Raw genomic sequence first — 17,447 nt, 5'->3', positions numbered from 1 at the left:
ATTTAATAATTAATAAAACTTTAGGTGATTCCTTATCGAGTACTACTTGGCGGGTCCGTGCAAAAAATTCTAAAGTACTTACTTTGAACGTACTAATAGTATTCTAATACCATATGTTTGTTATTAAGCTTTTACCGTGATTATTATTGACGAGTTATTGTTAGTATGCTCTATATAGAAAGTTGATATTGGTTTTGAGTTTAATGACTGGCATAAATTATATAAAAAAATGCGATGGACGTCCGAAGACGACGACGACGACGACGACGACGGAACTGAAATAAAATCATCTCGCTCGCCATCTCAATACGCCCTGATCTCGTTTACTAATCGTATTGAACGTGGTGGCAATCAATTCAGGACCCTCAATTCCTATAGTGAATGTATCAATAACTTTTTCTCATGTATAGCGGTTAATAAGATATTTCGTTCCAAACACAGGTATAAGAGTTGACTCAAGTAAAGAGTCTCGGCGAGCTGTGCCCTGTACAGCCGGTTGCCTGTACTTGGCGCGAGACTCGACCGAGTCTCTTGAAATCGTGTTATTACGATTTCCGTCGGAATTATACTCGTATGGTAAAGAAAAGGTCCGGAGTCCCCTTTTCATTTGAAATTGGTACTCGGGGACTTTTTTCTTGTTTCGTTAATTTGGAAATTAAGATTTAGTTCTATTGGGAGATGAGAATATTGTACAGGTATTTTTTAGATTATTTAATACTTTATTCACAAGATCTTTCATTGAGGAAAACGAATTCGAAATTTGGTTCATTTGCTTGCTCATGTGATAAATACAGTATAAAAATACAGTTATCTAAAATAAATCATTCTTTCGATGAAATTAAATATTATGTCTGACAGTACATTTTTAAATTAATGAATTTCGCAATAGCAATATTTTAACAGTTACGCATAATCAATACATTCTCATTAAGTATGATAAATAGGATATAATATAACACAGTGTATCCAACACCATAAATTTGTAAATTTGCGCACATCATAACCGATTCGAAGTACTTTCGAACGGTATTGGCACTCTAGAAGACATTGGAGAACTTTAAATTGTTACATGTGAATATAATACATGTATATTTTAACGTTAATTTTTAAATGAAGAATATCATATCAAGTAAGGGCGTGAGAAGATTGTCAATCATATCCAAAAAAAAATATAATCTACGCAAGATTCAAAATTGAAAATTCAGCGTCCAATACCACTGGTATTCCAGTATTATCGAGTAGGTCAAATACGAGTAAATGCATAGGAAACAGATTATACCATTTACTAAACTTTGTTAAGAGATGAGAGCCAGAAGACATTTTTTATAATCACCCGAACAGTCGTCCTGAAAAACAAAAAAAAATCCCAACCATAAGTACAAATGATTCAGTACTTTTTTAAATCAGTAAAGTAATACTAACCGCAATGAAATCCTCCAGGGTCTGACCATACTGTTGTCTAAAGGCCTCTTTTATTTCTCCCATATCTACTTCAGACCGCGTCACGACCAATCGAATTAATCGTCGATCATCAGTGCCCAATCCTTTCATACTCTTATATAACTGTTCAGCGAAAAATCCAGCTCTGTTTTTCACACATTTGACTGTTAAGAAATAAAAAGTACATATTACATGTTTCAAACCGAGTCCGATAATTTTATTCCAAAATGTTAAGATGACGTTACCAAAACTTACCAATGGCAAGTAGACCCTTTTTGATGTCACCAGAGAATTCATTTTCAATTGCTTCTTCGATGGTATGGCCAGTTATGTTTTCATATGCAGCAAAAATTTGTTTTAACTGGGCAACATTTCTCTGTACGAGAATTTGATTAAACGTGGACTCATCCGTACCAAAACGTAACTCTCCTATTGTGACATAAAATTGAAAATGAATTCAAATTCCATAACGATGGATTTTAATGCTTACGATTAGTTAAGAAAATAATTTTAGTACTTACCAGCTCTTAGAAGCTCTTTGGCATCTTCCATAGCAGCAGGGGGATCCACATTAAAGGTCTCATCCCGATTTGCACAGCATAGAGAGACCATTAGACGTTTGAAGCTACCGGAAGTGTCATCGATAAGGTCATCTTCCAAACTTCTGCCATACACTTAAATGATACGTAATATTAATTATTATATTCATTTGAAGTACGATGCTGTTAATAAGATAATTCTATATAACTCACTGGTTTGATAGGCATGCTTAATGACCCGTATTTCATGATTAGACATAGTACATAAAACTTCAATTAGAACGCATTCGTCAGTGCCTAGACCTGACATTGCGTCATGTAATTCCTTGGCATAATATTGTGGCAAAGGTGTCATCATGGCGACTACAAGATCCTCGAAATTTCCAGAAAGTTCTGATTTCAGATCTTTGATAAGATCCTGTAGGGATAGAACAATTTTTAAATATGTATATGAAATAGGTATTAGCAATCATTTTTTTTACCTTTCCGTAAAGTGTCTTAAATTGTACTGCAATCTCTTGGCGTTGAAGATTGCTTCGATTGGCAAGGACATTAATGATTGATTTTTCATCGGTTCCCCATCCTTTCATTGCTTTCCTAAGAACTTCGGCATCTGCCCTGGCATTGAAATTAGGATCCGGTACAACCGTTGGAGACAACTGTAACATAAAAAAGTAACTATTCAAAATTTGTTATCAAATTTAATGAAACTTTTCTGAAATTTGTTATGCTAGATACAATACAAATATATAAAAATATTAAAATTATGAATGAAACTCTTCACTGCAGCTTATTAATCTCACCTTTGACTGAACCTGTGGGTGCCTGGGGGCTGGCCCAGGATAGTGAGGTGCTGCTGATCTTGTACCAGCACCTGGTTGTGCACCAACCATTGCCTGCCCCCCAGGAAAACTTCCGCCAGGGTATCCAGGTACAGTCTGGTTATAGGAGGGAGCTGTATGATTAGGATAACGAGATGGTCCACTATCTCCATAATGCTTAGAGCCATCAGGAACATTTTGGCAATTGGGATATACAGAAAGGTTTATCGACCGTAAATCATGGTTGTAAGATGGCTGCTGATGGCCTGAATATTCTTGGGATACACGTTGTTGATATTGTTGAGGATACGGAAAAGACTGGTTAGGTTGCGGATAGGGTGATGAGTGTGGTACTGTATGTAATTCTGACGATGGACGAAAACTAGATTGTGAATGAGAAGTTAGTTGCTCTGGATAAGGATTTTGTTGCTGCGAATAAGGATTTGGTTGTGGGGGATAGGGACTTGGTTGATATTGAGAATAAGGTTGTGGCATGCCAAAAGACGTCGGAGGTCCAGGATTAAAACCTATAGAACTACTCTGAGGATAAGGCGGAGCACCAGGGGCAGACGGTGCACCAGGTGGAGCACCAAATGACGTTGGTGGCTTTTGTTGTTGGAACGGCAAGACTGATGGTGGTCCCTTAATTGTTATGGAATAGCAAAAAAATAACTTCAAAAATAACTGCATTTTATATGCTTTTTCTTCGTATATCAGTTGAATGCATTAAATTATTTTCATGGATGAAATTCACTGTATCAGGAATATTATTCAGGAACATAAGGTTTTTCTACTGCAGGACATAGTACAGGTTTAGCTTGATTTATAAATATACAATTCAATATATTAGTTCTAAATTAAAAATTAAAACCATATATGTATAATAAAAAAAAGGAATGAAAATTACAATTCAAATGATGCAATAAGTTTTTTATTGATGATGTAAATGTTTACTAACCTGATATCCGTAACTCATGTTGCCTTTTTTACAGTGAAGTCAATATAAAGTATCTGAAACAATAACAAAAATTAAATTATAAACAATGGCACGATGTAAAAAACGTAATATTCAATTAGATGTATAATGAGTTTAAGTTCAAATAATAGTGAAATGAAAAACTTCTAGAAAACGTCGTATACATTCAATAAAATATCGAATGACATACAAACTGTATTTCCAAACTAATTTAAAATCCCATAGAAAATAGTATTACCTACTTGAACACAAAAACAAAATTTAGTAAATGTTATAGAAAGCTGACACACCCACGAAGAATCTCTGTTGGTTTTTTTTTTATTTATTATACTGCCGAATAATATCACTTTATCGGCCAATGATCCACTGATAGTCAAATTTCTACAAATGGTTCTTATATCCCTTATTGTCTACTTTTAAACATAGTTTACTGGCACTTACCAAAATGTTTTCCCGGTATTCTGTTGTTGCGCAAAAAAGATTGGTGGTAACAGCAAAGGACACGTAAGTGAGATTACTAAGCTAGCGCCATAGAAAGTTAACTGTATTGAGGCAGGAAGACAAACGAATTTCTACGTCACTCAACATCTATTTCCGTCAGAGACAGTCAGTAGCAAGCACTGATCTCTAAACATACTGAAATACGTACGCCTGTATTCGCAGGTAACCCGGCCAGCCCGAAGCTGTCTCACTCACATCGTGGATGAGGTTGTCCTTTTGAATTGAACTGCAAATGTGGTATAGTACAAGCCCTGCAAAAATATTGTGTCGCCGACATATCAGGGCCAGCCGTAGTGCAATGAAAAGAGCACTGAAATACAAGTGCATATAAATCCTATCTGGGCTCCATGGTATAAACATAGAGCCTTTTAAAAACGACAAAAAAATATTTAACAGTGTGTGAAATAAAATATATGTGCCACTATTTCAAGTTATGTTATGTTGACTTAGTCCTCCCCGTGCGTACTGCTTTATGTCAGCTTAAACATTTTCAGAGACTGTACAGTGTGTGATAGAAACAGCCTGCTACACTGACCTGTGTCCTTATTATTTCTCTCTCTCTCTCTACACAGCCACCACCATTGCCGTATTCCCGATATGACTACAGTTTAGTGGCACAAGTATGACGAACCGATCACATGATCGGTATACCAGTTACTGGCACATCTCATTGAAGGAGGCAGCCATAAGGAAAGGAAGGAAGGACATTATCGGTATACGCAACGTTGTTAGCAAGAAAACATCTCTAGACCAGATAAAGATTACTACATTTATAATCAATTTCCGAGAAGTGGAACCATTTTATTTAGTCGCAAAAAAAATTCTATTTATAATAACGCACTTTTCTTACCATAATAATTAATTATGCGAAAATAATAAATTCATAATACAACTAGGTGAATTAGTGGGATAGAAAATAACACGAAATCGATTCAATCTTCAAAATAATTTATTAAAAATGTCGCATACTTGATATTCGAATCAGTAATGGTATAATTAGTAACTATGCGTGTTGTGTGAGCATGTTGGTGATCGGTGAGAATATAGTATACGTCTTGCGGTAGTTAATCGTTATTGTTCTTGTTACCTTTAATCGGATACGATTGAAACGTGGCTCAATGATGTCGAGTGGCACGTTATTTTTAATTTGTTTATAGCTAACTTCGCGTTACTAAGAATTCGTGCCTCAGTGACGTCGATGCTGATTCATATGCCTAATCATGGAATTAAATTACTACGTAATTATATGTATATGGCGTCATCATTGTTGCCTGAACTGACCTAACCAAAAATGACAGTTTTGATGAAGCTACTATGAAAACAAAAAATCGCTTGAATTACGTGCCACGCGGTCTCATCAAACTCATCTTTACTATTATTAAATGTGGCGTGTGCGTTTCCGTGTATCTTTTTCATTTTAATTTACAAAGCGTAAATCACCACGTCCTCGTCACCCATTAAAAAGGAGATTTATGTGTGCGTATGTCTCTCTGTGTGTTATTGTCAGTTTATCTCCTGACTTCACGCTTCACCAGAATCCAACGTTAAACATATTTCGTCTCGTTGCATTATGTCACGTAATAATTAATTATGAATTAATTATATTTTTTTTCCATTTCGCACATTTTTTGTCGTCTTGTAAAAAATTAAACGGGACAACACGTGAAAATAAATCAAGTTACCGACGGAGGGTAATACGGATGACACGAAGTGACGTAAGAATCAGTATAAGAAAGAAAAGAAAATAGCTGACAGTAATAGCCTCTATACGTGGATCGTTTAGAACGATGTTATTCGCTAAAACCCTCGCTGCTAATCAAGTTTAAATGTAAAGATAAATGAATTGGCTTTATTCTGCAACCTTCATAAAAAAAATTCCTATGCTTATTGGCTCTCAAGAGATTTTCTTATCGCGTTAATGACGTTAACGTTGATGAATTTGCGGTAGGGCAAAAAAAACGTTAACTTTTTTCTCTTTAAACACCGTCTCTTTCTTCCTTCATAACAATTTTTCTTTCTCGTCGTCAGCGTAACGTCGGGACTCTCTTGAAAGTTTTCTTAGAAGAGAAATAGCGAAAACAAAATGGTTGGACAAAATGGTTGAAACAAAGAAACACGTCGTCAGTTATTTTACGGCAGCGAGGGAATCTTAATGGCTAGATTCACACGGCTGGCAATTATTGCGGATGAACTGTTGTATATTATATATACCTTTTTGTAGCTTTCATTTTTTTCTTTGAAAGAATAAGCGTTCACGGCAGTCTTGAAAGAGTTTCGAACCCACAAGTACTTACTAGGAGCATAGCACTACGCGCGTCAGTCGGTGAGTTCAAAACTCCCTTGAAGAAGGTAGCTTCTATTTATTAATTATATTTCACTCTGATTTTTGTTATTCGTTTTTCTTTGATTTACGCGTTTAATCGAGACAGCGACCTATGAAAAATTATAACTGCAAGTCAAATTCGTCGCTACTCGTTGGCAAACATCACGATCGTACATAGTCACGAGACGAACTTCATGGCGATCGTCACGTTCGATACGAATATCGATCTTTCATAGATCTTCGATATCATCTTAAATATCGTTCCAATATTAAATTCACATCTTACAATGTTTCTGGTATAAATTCAATAAGTTGTTCAATACTTATCAGAAAATTCATTAACATTCTCGTATAAGACTTTTAAGGAAGCTCTGGCTTTTTTTATTTACCATGCGAGCAAAATGTCAACGAAAATCGTACGTGACAGATTTTTGTATAGAAATAATTTATATAAATTTGAAAAATGTACAAAACTTCGGATCAAAGTACTCTTTCACTTTTAGGTTAATTATTTGAGAGTTTCCAAATCATTATCGACCTTAAAAAATATGCGCTGAACTCAATTTTGGAAATTGATCTTTATGAAAATCCTGTTATTTACAATTTTTCTTAAAATTTTATTCGCGTGGTAAGTAAAATGGCCCAATCGCCTCCTTAATCAATACGAATAAGCCTAATTACCATGGGCATTTATTCGCTGCTAAGTCTCGAAGGAACGTCAACCTCTTATTGATCCAGAAAATGATTCAACGAATTCTCCCGACGATTGCCGAAGTGCTCCTCGCGTTTAATCCGCTATGAAAAACGCGTCCGTAGATATGGTTTACATGATAATAGTAATAGCTAATCATCTATGTTAATTATTATTTGCTTACATCGTGTGGTTCTACGATTTAAAATTCATACATACTTCTATTTACAAACGATCTCGACTTCAAAATCGACTCGATCAGATCCGATAGATCTCGAGATCACGGCAGCCGTTGATTTATCATACGATTTAATTCGCGGAGCATTACATCCGATCTTTCTATACGTAGAAGTAAACAAGATCATTCGAGCTTAGAATTCGTACGAATTTTATCGATCATAAACACCGCCGCCGATTATACATGCAATCGAATTCGCAGCGCACATATAAAAGTGCGTTGATTCTTTTTTAATCGTTAACTTCACAATATTTGACGACGCTTATTTTCGAACTGGCCATTTTAATGACAGAAACGTTACGTCATCCAAGGATACAGAGCACGGAACAATAAACTACATCTCTTTTTATCAGAAGTATACAAATAAAATTACTGCATTCCGCGATTAACGTTCGCATAAACATTTTCGCTTGAACATTATTTGTGAGATTCGTTCGAAAGAATAATTAATATTATAGGAGCAATATCGCTATTTGGTAGATTAAAAACATTTTATAATCAACACAGAAATTAAATAGATCGTGTCAAGCTCGCTTGTATTCGAAATAATCGACGCGTCGCGGTACGGACTTCTAGGGATACTTAATCATTTTTTTTCTTCCTCACTATCCCGGAAACCTTCTTATCCTTCCTGTTGTAAACATATGAGAAAATCCGTCACGAGATGAGAATATTATAACTTTGTCGGAATTCTCACATTATTAGTCTTTGGTTTTTTTTTTTAAATTAGCATAACAGTAGACCCGTATTTAAGTATAAGACTATATAAATTCTTATCGGTGTAGAATTTGAAACATTGATCATCTTTAAGAACAATTATTGCTATGGTATTGCCAGCAGATATAAAAGTTCGGTTCTGACGGTAGGAAGGATACAGGAATTAACAATCTAACGAGCACAATTAATTAACAGGATAATTAGACGATTTTATAAGCGTAAAACTTCAAGAATAAATTCGTTGTTTCTGCGACGGAGTAAATCTCGAGAGTCGTCGTAGCGACGAGTCCGATTAAATTGCGTTTTATGATTAATAAAGAAAATCAAGCACACTTCCGGTCCCGGAGCAAGAGGCAGGTCTCCATTGTCAAAATTCAATGTTGGTCCCGAAATATTCAAAGTTTCGATGCGAGTACAGAGCGAGGACACAATCTTGATTTTGATTAATTCTTTATAATAATTGAAATAAAAATCTAATTTCCTTTTCTCTTTACTCTCTTATGTCTCACGACAGGAATAATTCTAATAATTGTATTATCATCTCTTTTTTTTGCTAAGGTCAAACGAAAATTGTTTCATACGTACTATAGGATCTACATAATCGAAGATTTTGATGTACGCAAAGCAATCCAAACAGACCAAAAATTATTCCTAATCTTGTGTCAATGTTAGGACAAGTGGTGCTGTTACAATTCGCTGTGTTTGCATTCGACGCGACATTCAACTAGCGTTAAACTACTTAAAACGTAGCTATACCGAACGAGTACAGTTAAAATTGCCTAGATCAAATCACTAGATTAGAAACACTTGGATATATTAACGATTGTCTTCATTTAACATGGTAACGGGACATCATAGGTTTTGCTTGGTTAGATTACGTTAGGATGAGGATAGGGTAAGTGTCCATCTAGTAAGGTAGATTATGGATATGGGACTTGGAAATGGTGAAGAGGAATAACTATGTGTATTAACACGAATCGTTATTGTGTATGCACTGTCGATGGCGAAAAAGATGGCGGTGCTTCCGGCTAGCTGATGGCGCGCATCCCCCTTTGCACGCTGAATCTTCGGATTATCTTTTTCACTCTCATACTCCCTTCTGTCTCTCCCAAAATTCAAAAAAGTCACTTCTCACGAAGTTCTTAAAATCTACACTTATCAACTAATAGTAAGCGGCGGAACACCGACCTTCGCGCGTACGGCTGACGATATTTTTGATTAATTCTTAATTTTTTGCACCGGAAATATTCATTTTTGAAATTCATCCTGAAATCGTGCAATGCGCACGCGCGTGCACGCGAAGGCGAGTGTTTGATATTGTTATATATAGAATATTAAATATGTACAAGTATGAACAAGGTGTACAAGCCAAGGTAAGAGCATCGGTATCGTTAGAATCGATAGAATCAATAGAAGGATAGATTACACGTGATCAATAAATTACAAGTGGCCAATACCGATGCCAACCGCGGCGTAACAATCCGAAGCACAGCTCCGAGGAAAACAGCATATCACATAATTTCAGGCTACACTCTACGTCTCCAATAAGTTCTTCTTTTTCCATTCTATCTCGCCCCTAATTTAATTACATTGTCTCTAAGTAATACTTCAACTTGGTCGGTATCTAATTCAATTTCATCTATATCTCCGTCGAGACGACGACCGTCGCGCAGTGGCGACCATCCCGACAATTAAATTGTATCTATACAGTACAGAGTATCCGGGTGCACACCGATCGACTTTCACGTATGAGAAAAAGTTCGTGAGAATATCAAACCCAGATGATCGGCAATATTTTCTTCCTCTGCCAAATTTTTCTTACCACGAAGCTCGTCGCTTTACCTACGATCAAACATTGGTCAAGGTTTATGCTCGCTGTTCACTTTTGATAATGTTCTCGTACATACATCACTACGTTATTGTCCTCGGCGTTTCTGTAGTTTGTATAAAAAAAAAATCCAGGTTTCCCCAAAACGTTACGTTCTCGTCTAGGAGACTCTCTTACAAGATCTTACTTTCTTGAGAAATTTCAAAAATCAATCCACTCCCAGTCGTATGGGATTGAACGGAACGAGCAGCACGTCACCTGAACCAATGAATGACAAGCTTAACCAGCTAGCACTGAGTTAATCCCTTAACGCTAAACAGTTCTGCGTGTTACGTTGAGATGGTTCAGGGCCGATACTCATGGGAACGTCGAACGTCGTCCTGACAGTAACAATGAGCACGTCGTGAAATGACGCTCGATAACCGACGCAATAATTCGTCCGGCAATATCTAAAGCGTCATCCTCCTCGCCCCGAACCTTGACCGGTGACGATCGTCACACGGTAGTCACCCGGTCGACCTCGACGTATCGCACAGAACTGTCGCTTTGTCAGCATATCACTTCCTTCCCATCGATTATCGCCGTTTCCGAGGAGATGCTCTTGAGTCGATGCTGGGAGATCGAGCGATTAGCTCGTCGTCGACAGACCCTGCAGATTACGAATATAGTAAAAGCTATTAAGCACACGACTACCAAAACACCAAGTCCCAGATAAAGCGGCGGAAGTCGTAGAAGAACTGAACAATGCGTCAGAGCCTCGTCATATCCGGATGGACAGTGCGATACGCCGTCGCACCAGAGGGACGAATTTATGCAGGCGTCCAACTCAGGACAGCGGTGCTCGCAGTCGCGTGGCATTTGTAAGTCGACTGCAGGTGACGTTACTGTTGGTCTGTAAATATTCATATATAAGATATCACGGCGACTGTCGGTAATATAGATTCCTACCTTCTCGACAGTTCCAACCAAGTAACCGCGTGCATATCCGGTTCATTGTTGATGAATTCTACTACGATGGTCCTAATTGGATCGTATGCTGGTGCCAGGATCACGTGGTCGCTGCTGACTGCCCAGCCGTTGCTGAATACCTCTACCACGTGGTCTCTGGAGTCGGTAGGTGGCTTAGGACATACCGACGCGTGAATTACGCCGCCAGTATGTATGACTACGCGGTTAGTCGTCGAGCAGGACGTTTTATTTGACGTTATTGTACCGTGCATCTTTACGTAGAGATACTGATTAGGGCCAGGGTCGATGAGCCAGGGATAATTCTCACAGTGTTTCTGCAGAAATGAAATATAATTGTATTAATATAAATTTCATTGATTATATAACCTTCGTTTAACGTTCTGCAGATGGCGCAGTTTTACCTCATCCTGATCCGCTAAGGGTGACCTATTTTTAATCTCTCCGGATGGTCCCCGGACTCGATGCTTCTGCAGGCAGGGCATCGTTTTGACAAAATCCCATACGCCTTCGAAGAAGAGGTTATTGTAGTCGTCCAGGGCATCCATGGACTTTACGGTGAAGTGCACTTCCACGATATTTGAAGTCGACTTGATGTTTATGGGCAGGGAACGATTCGAGCAGAGACAGTCGCGCTGAACCGGGGGTGCATTTGCCCAGGGTATATCCAACACCTGTAATACAATTGATTATTTTAATTAATCATAAATTAATTGAATTTCGAATACAATGGAAACGTATTGATAGCCATATCTGGAGCGTCACTTTATGAAATGTGTTTCAATAATTAAAGTACTTAATCTATGTTGGAAACTGCAATACCGTATTTCTGCTGTGTGTTGCATAAACTGCCACTGTATAAAACTCGATCATCGGTCAGTTTCCCGGTACTGTTCCAATGAGATAACAGGAACAAATGACATCCAGACAAATTAGTCTGTTATTGCCAGTAATTAATACTACGTCCGCTCATAAATTACCGCGAAAAGTGACAAATGTGAGGTACCAGTCGTTGGTTAGTGCGGATTTCTATCATTTTTTTCCTACTCCTACACTATACGCTAGTTCTTTTGTTTCCATAGCTGCGAATTTCTCTTTTCCACACCTGTCTCTGTTTCGCGTGCCAATCCATTTCCTGCCGGTTTGTTCCCGTCCCGGACTGGAATTGCCATCGATACAGTATATACGGCAATTAATCACGAAGGTAGTTAACAGCGTTTCTACAACGTGCGTATCAAAAACCAACGATATCGCGATTTGTCAAAAAAAAAAAAAAATGAAAAAATGCACCGATCAAGAATTTCATGGATTATATAGTCAACGGTTGAATTTTTATTTTTTGACAAACAGAATAAAACGTCTTTTTTGTGAATTTTTTTTGTTTACTTACCTTCAGGGAAAAACTTTTTGACCCAACGCAAAGCAGTCGGTTGAAGTCTGGACTGGAAACACTGCGACAGCTACGATTCCCATTGAAGAGCTTGTTGAATCGCAACTTTACAACTTCATCGTGCTCGCCTTCGAATCGGTAGACGCAACTGCGGAATTGTATAGAATTAAAGGACTGCCGTATTATTGTCTTTCAAAAATGTTTGTAATTAAGGAAATTGCTTTTACGGGTTTTAGTAAAATTAAATAAAGCATAGCAGACACAGAATTCAAATAATACAAATAAAACAACGATAGATACAATAGGATGATTACAAGATTTCCAAGAATACGTGTTTACAAAAATAAATTTATCATCAACGTAAAATAAAAGATTACAGTAATGTCCCAGTTGTATGAAAATCCCTATTTTGCAAAGTTTCAACGTAAATTGACAATTATATACGTGCGTAGCTCCGATAAGTTGAACGTTACTTTACAATATGTGACAATAATAACAATAATATCTTATTATTCATTCAGACACGTTCCAAACGGAAGAAGAGTAGCAGACAGCCAAGACCTCCATATTGTTCTCGTATCGAATTTACAGCTTATCAAGTTTTCATTAGTGCCTCAGTTTACGTTGTTCCGTTTGCACGTTATACCAACACTAAATTACCCAAGTTTTCCTACACGTGATTTTAACGAGTCAAGCCATAACATAAGACTCGATATGAAAGTAATCAATGAAACTTCAAAGTTCCATCGCCTGTAAAGCATAACGATCGCATAAATAACCTTTAAACTACCAATTAATTGTGTTAAAAAAAAATACCACGATACTTCAGGTATTCTTGTAAAATTATTAAAAAAGACGAAAGTAATAATTAAAAAGTAACTTACCTAAGATTCTTGGAACCACCACGACCGTAAAGAAAAATATCCCTAGGACCTTGAAATCGACGATCGGCATAGTGATCCCGATTTCGACTGTAGAAAACCCTAGAACAGGGTCCGTTGCCATAGGGATCCCCATCCTGATGAAGATCGACGAATTCGTAAAGCGCGCGAAAGTTGACGGGCCTTTAAATGAAAGAAAAATAAACTCGAGGTAAACAGTGAGAATATAATAATAGAAAGGTACACTTGAAAGCAGATGGAATAATTATTGCGTCAGCTTTAATTGAACACCCCTTGAGGCCATCTCGAAAAGACTCTTACGTAAAATGGCGAGAGCCTCTCGATCTCTGTGTTCTTTGCAAAGACACTCTCCATCTTCTCTTGTCGCTCTATCCAGTTATCGAAATCACGTTGAGAATTATTATTCCCGAGGATTTTCCATTACTCCTCGACTAAATTAAGTAAGCCGTTGTAGCACGTGAAAAATTCATGAAAAAGCTCAGCCAATCCTACTTTCCTTAAACACTCGTGCCTTACGGTGGTTTCACTCGAGATAGAGAAGAGCCGGGAACAACCGAAAGAAACAATATTGCCAGTGTCGTCATTTCGTTCGGTGGAATACCCCCCTTGTATTTCATTCCGAGCTCTACCAAACTGAGGCCTTCTGTTTACCGTCAAGGGAGTCTCAAACATTGAACTCATGAATATACCGAGTAGAAATGTTCTGTTTCACAGACTTGTTTTGTAAAGGAGGTTACGGCGTCGAAAGTAAGATACAAAGGTATATTGATCACATTGAATATATCGATCCTTAAGATTATTAAGTGAATCAATGTCAAAAAATAAAATTTTATAATTTAAAAATTATATATGGTATGCCAATGTATATATGTTTTCTTTGTCCTTTCGTTTGTACTCTCATTATTTTTTATCCCTTGAATCCATCACTGTCAGACTTGCCAATCTCGTCCCAATTGTTTCACCAGTCTCGGGCGCATTTTATACATTGAAAGCTTGCCTTAAGGCCGTCGACTCCACCATGCGCATCTCAATCGTTAAACTGCTGCCCGATGAGACGAAACTCTCGCCCAGGGAACATGGCCTGCTTGTGTTTTGCAAAATGGCGTGATCGCAGGTTCGAGGCACGCGATCCTTACAGTAACGTGCCAATAAAGACGTATTGCCGGCAGGTCGAGCAGAAATTGCTTGTATAGGGTCGCCAATCCTCTCGATGTACCGTTGTCGTTCTTTCTCACTGTAATCAGACACAGTTAAATTGTATTGACGGGGAATTGAAGAAGAATGGATAAGTGGAACAAACAAAAAATTGGACAATAGGTCACAGAACGTTTTAGGGGTTATGGAGAGAGAAAAAAATGTCTGCCAAAGAATAGAGTAGCCTCATCCGTCGTGCAGACTGAAACCGTGTCCAGTAATGGCGCAAGGATTTGCTGAAGGACAGAATAGTTTTTATGTCTTCGAATAGTCCTTTTGGGATCCCTAAGAAAAATTGTCACAGCCCCACAGATACTTATCCCACTAGACACTGGTTTCTTAACCTCTCAAGTCGTCACAATTTATCTTTTATTTTTTGCTGAATTTTTTTGACCAAAAATTCTTTGTATTCATGAGCGATAGAGAGACAAGGTAGTTTTCCATGAAACGCATGTCATTCCGTTCATTGACAATGTATGAACGTTATTTTAATTTGAGTCTTAAATTTTCTGATTATTTTTCGTTCTTAGTTCTGTAAGCTTACCAGGATATATCATTGCATTCTGTGAGAGGTCTCATCTCTCCGTCCCAGATCATTAACGCAGTGGCACATTCCTCCTCGCCGGAGGTAGGACTCATCCCTACGTGAAATTTCAGTACGGACAGCCATACCCTAAACTGCGGTTGCGGTGCTCTAGGCGTGGGTCTTCTCCAAACAGTACCAGGTCGTTGCTCTGGAAACTTTGGCAGAGGTCGCGGCGGCGTTGGACTAGGTAAAGCTGGACCCGCTCCTCGTAGATGATATAAACAGGTACTATTCCGCGGTAAAGAATGCCTAGGCGATGCCAGTACTCCTCCTCCGGTGCCCTGAAGCCAAAACTCGCAGCGCTTGTTCCTTGTATAGGTCGGTGAATTCGCATCCACAAACTTCACCTGTAAGTAGATCAATCCAGTCACAACCAGCCCTGAAGAAGTTTCCAAATGATATCCTGGTGGAAGATTTAAGATTAAAATTGCTTACAGTTCAAATAAATTCAATTTAGCTTCGTATCTAATTACAGTTTCGTATCTAATTGCAGCCAATCTTTCGAAGTAAAATCCACGTCTACCTGAACCTCCAGCTGAAATCCATGAAGCGAGTGAGGCGGCGTGGGACGAAGAAACGTTCCATAAGGCGACGTGGTGAATTCCACCAAGAGTTCTGAGCCGCTACTAATGGCCTCCGGGACTGGTTCGCCGCCGCCGCAAAATTTCAAAATCACAGGATCACGAGTAGTGTATCCATCGTATATAGTGACGTAATCCTGTAAATTAAAAATGGCATCCATTACATTTAACACTATCAGCACGTATGGATACGTAACAGAACCTAAGGTATGTTAAACATAACCACAAACCTGAACGATATCACAATCCTGCCAAAGTCGAAGTTCACGTGGTGGCGGTTCAGCTTGTGTGGCCGGAAGTGCTCTGACCGCTATCAGCTGACCGCGAGTCTGTCTCACGGAAATCAAGGCGTATTTTCCTGGTGGAATTATGTGCTGACGTACCTATTGGTGAAATTAAATGAAAACTTTACTAAAAAAGTTCACTCATAACCTCAAAGCATATAGAGCTACGATATGACTAGTGCTTACAATATAATTATAAGGAAATACACAGGAGCGTACCAAGCAACACGGGCGCCCCAACGTATCTAGCCATAAACATATAGTTCTAATATTCTTTAAAAGTTCGTAAAGACTCTCAATATAAACGCTACAGTGGCCACTCGGCTGATACAAAAAAATAAAGAGACGGAAAAAATTGATAAAAACAACATCGGTACGTTCAGCAATTCAGCGCCGTGACGTAACATCGAGTGGTCGTCGTTATTTCGTATTCCGCTCTCGTGGTTTCCAAACGCTAAATCAAGTTAACCGTAAGAATGCTGCAGTGAAAACCTTCAGCATTGTCGCCACTGTATTTATGGCTGCTATAGATACGGCACTGCATCCACATACCCGTATCCCTTATCTACGTACATATAGAACATTTTTGCGAATCCGTCGAGCGGTCACTAAGATTTAACGAGCGGGCTTTATGATCTTCCTCACGGACCGTCCATTTGGATGGAGGATAACGACGCGCGACCTCGGCGTTAAGGGACTCCGTGAATTCGTGCTTAAAGCTCATATGTAGATATACACAATGGAAGCTCGCGTGAATGCCAAGACTTACCGCGTAGTAACAGGTGAGATTACGCGGATACAATCCAGGAAAATTTGGCGACTGAAGACGACACTTTTTACGATCGCAGTCGCTAAAAATACGCGAGCAGTATGTCCCTGTTATTAGGTCACCCAAATACTGTTCAGGGGCGGCTTTTGTGGGCGTCAGATGATCCTCCTGTTCCATGTGAACCGACATGGCCATCGATGTGTTTGAATATTCCGATGAACTCTGTTGAGTAGTGGGTGGTGGTGAGGTGATCTGCGTCATACCTGACCTCGCACAAATTCTCAATTAATTCTTCGTTTTTTTTTCTCCTTTTTATTCCATGAAAATTCATCATCCATAAATAATGTAAATTTATTCCTACCAACAAATGGATTCCCGTAGCGCACCACGGCGTCCGATTTTCTTATCATCTTGTAACCCATCCTGAAGTCGAAATTGTATCCTGTCTGATCTTTGCTGAGCCTTAAGAGCCGTAGCGTTATGGCGACGCTTGACGTCTCGCTGTAATATATAGCTGGACCCCAGGACGTGCCACACCAAAGACCACCGACGTCGGGACGTTGGGCTTCGGATATCTGTAGGGATCCATCGGGACAACCCTCCTCGGTGAAGGAGACGAATTTGCCAAGGGTGAAGCTTTCGAAGGTCAACTGTAACAAAATCGATATGAGAATTGTGAGAGAGGGCGGTGGTGGAGGGGG

At 38.6% G+C, this 17,447-nt stretch overlaps 2 protein-coding genes across 10 annotated transcripts in view; both read right to left on the bottom strand.

Annotated features, from left to right (window-relative positions):
* Window positions 1-698: 698 nt before the first annotated feature.
* LOC107272535 (annexin B9) lies at window positions 699-4,730 on the bottom strand. Of its 5 annotated transcripts, XM_025089720.1 has the most exons (10): window positions 4,426-4,726; window positions 4,218-4,318; window positions 3,759-3,811; window positions 2,783-3,442; window positions 2,462-2,638; window positions 2,193-2,397; window positions 1,962-2,114; window positions 1,696-1,869; window positions 1,423-1,604; window positions 869-1,346 (listed from the first exon to the last, which is right to left on the bottom strand). In XM_025089720.1, the coding sequence occupies exons 3-10, from the start codon at window positions 3,774-3,776 to the stop codon at window positions 1,296-1,298; spliced, it is 1,620 nt and encodes a 539-aa protein (XP_024945488.1). In that variant the 5' UTR covers window positions 3,777-3,811; window positions 4,218-4,318; window positions 4,426-4,726; the 3' UTR covers window positions 869-1,295. The 5 variants fall into 5 exon arrangements, with proteins under 5 accessions (XP_015605256.1, XP_024945488.1, XP_015605254.1 ...); XM_015749770.2 differs by lacking the exon at window positions 4,426-4,726 and having other exon boundaries at window positions 699-1,346; window positions 4,218-4,424; XM_015749768.2 differs by lacking the exon at window positions 4,218-4,318 and having other exon boundaries at window positions 4,426-4,730.
* A 478-nt stretch (window positions 4,731-5,208) lies between these two features.
* The window catches only part of LOC107272534, a 66,520-nt gene continuing 54,281 nt past the window's right edge, over window positions 5,209-17,447 (bottom strand). For all 5 annotated transcript variants that reach the window (XM_025089716.1, XM_025089717.1, XM_015749767.2 and 2 more), the window contains 11 exons: window positions 17,108-17,396; window positions 16,747-17,009; window positions 15,924-16,076; window positions 15,636-15,830; window positions 15,071-15,459; window positions 14,330-14,566; window positions 13,315-13,494; window positions 12,431-12,578; window positions 11,445-11,714; window positions 11,023-11,357; window positions 5,209-10,966 (listed from right to left, as the gene is read on the bottom strand). In XM_025089716.1, the coding sequence (XP_024945484.1) occupies window positions 10,624-10,966; window positions 11,023-11,357; window positions 11,445-11,714; window positions 12,431-12,578; window positions 13,315-13,494; window positions 14,330-14,566; window positions 15,071-15,459; window positions 15,636-15,830; window positions 15,924-16,076; window positions 16,747-17,009; window positions 17,108-17,396 (2,802 nt within the window). In that variant the 3' untranslated portion in view covers window positions 5,209-10,623. The remainder of the gene's footprint in view (window positions 10,967-11,022; window positions 11,358-11,444; window positions 11,715-12,430; window positions 12,579-13,314; window positions 13,495-14,329; window positions 14,567-15,070; window positions 15,460-15,635; window positions 15,831-15,923; window positions 16,077-16,746; window positions 17,010-17,107; window positions 17,397-17,447) is intronic.

This window comes from Cephus cinctus, unplaced genomic scaffold (genome assembly GCF_000341935.2).
Source record: "Cephus cinctus unplaced genomic scaffold, Ccin1 Ccin1_scaffold1184, whole genome shotgun sequence".
Lineage (NCBI taxonomy): Eukaryota > Metazoa > Arthropoda > Insecta > Hymenoptera > Cephidae > Cephus > Cephus cinctus.
The sequence above is the reverse complement of the archived record's forward strand: the minus strand, read 5'-3'. Positions and strand labels throughout refer to the sequence as shown.

Excerpts from the sequence above, each read along its gene's own strand:
- LOC107272535 (XM_015749768.2), bottom strand. Across the intron at positions 2,639-2,782 it reads ACCCACAGGTTCAGTCAAAG|TTGTCTCCAACGGTTGTACC; the intron begins GTGAGATTAATA and ends TTTATGTTACAG. Across the intron at positions 2,398-2,461 it reads TTAAGACACTTTACGGAAAG|GATCTTATCAAAGATCTGAA; the intron begins GTAAAAAAAATG and ends CTATCCCTACAG.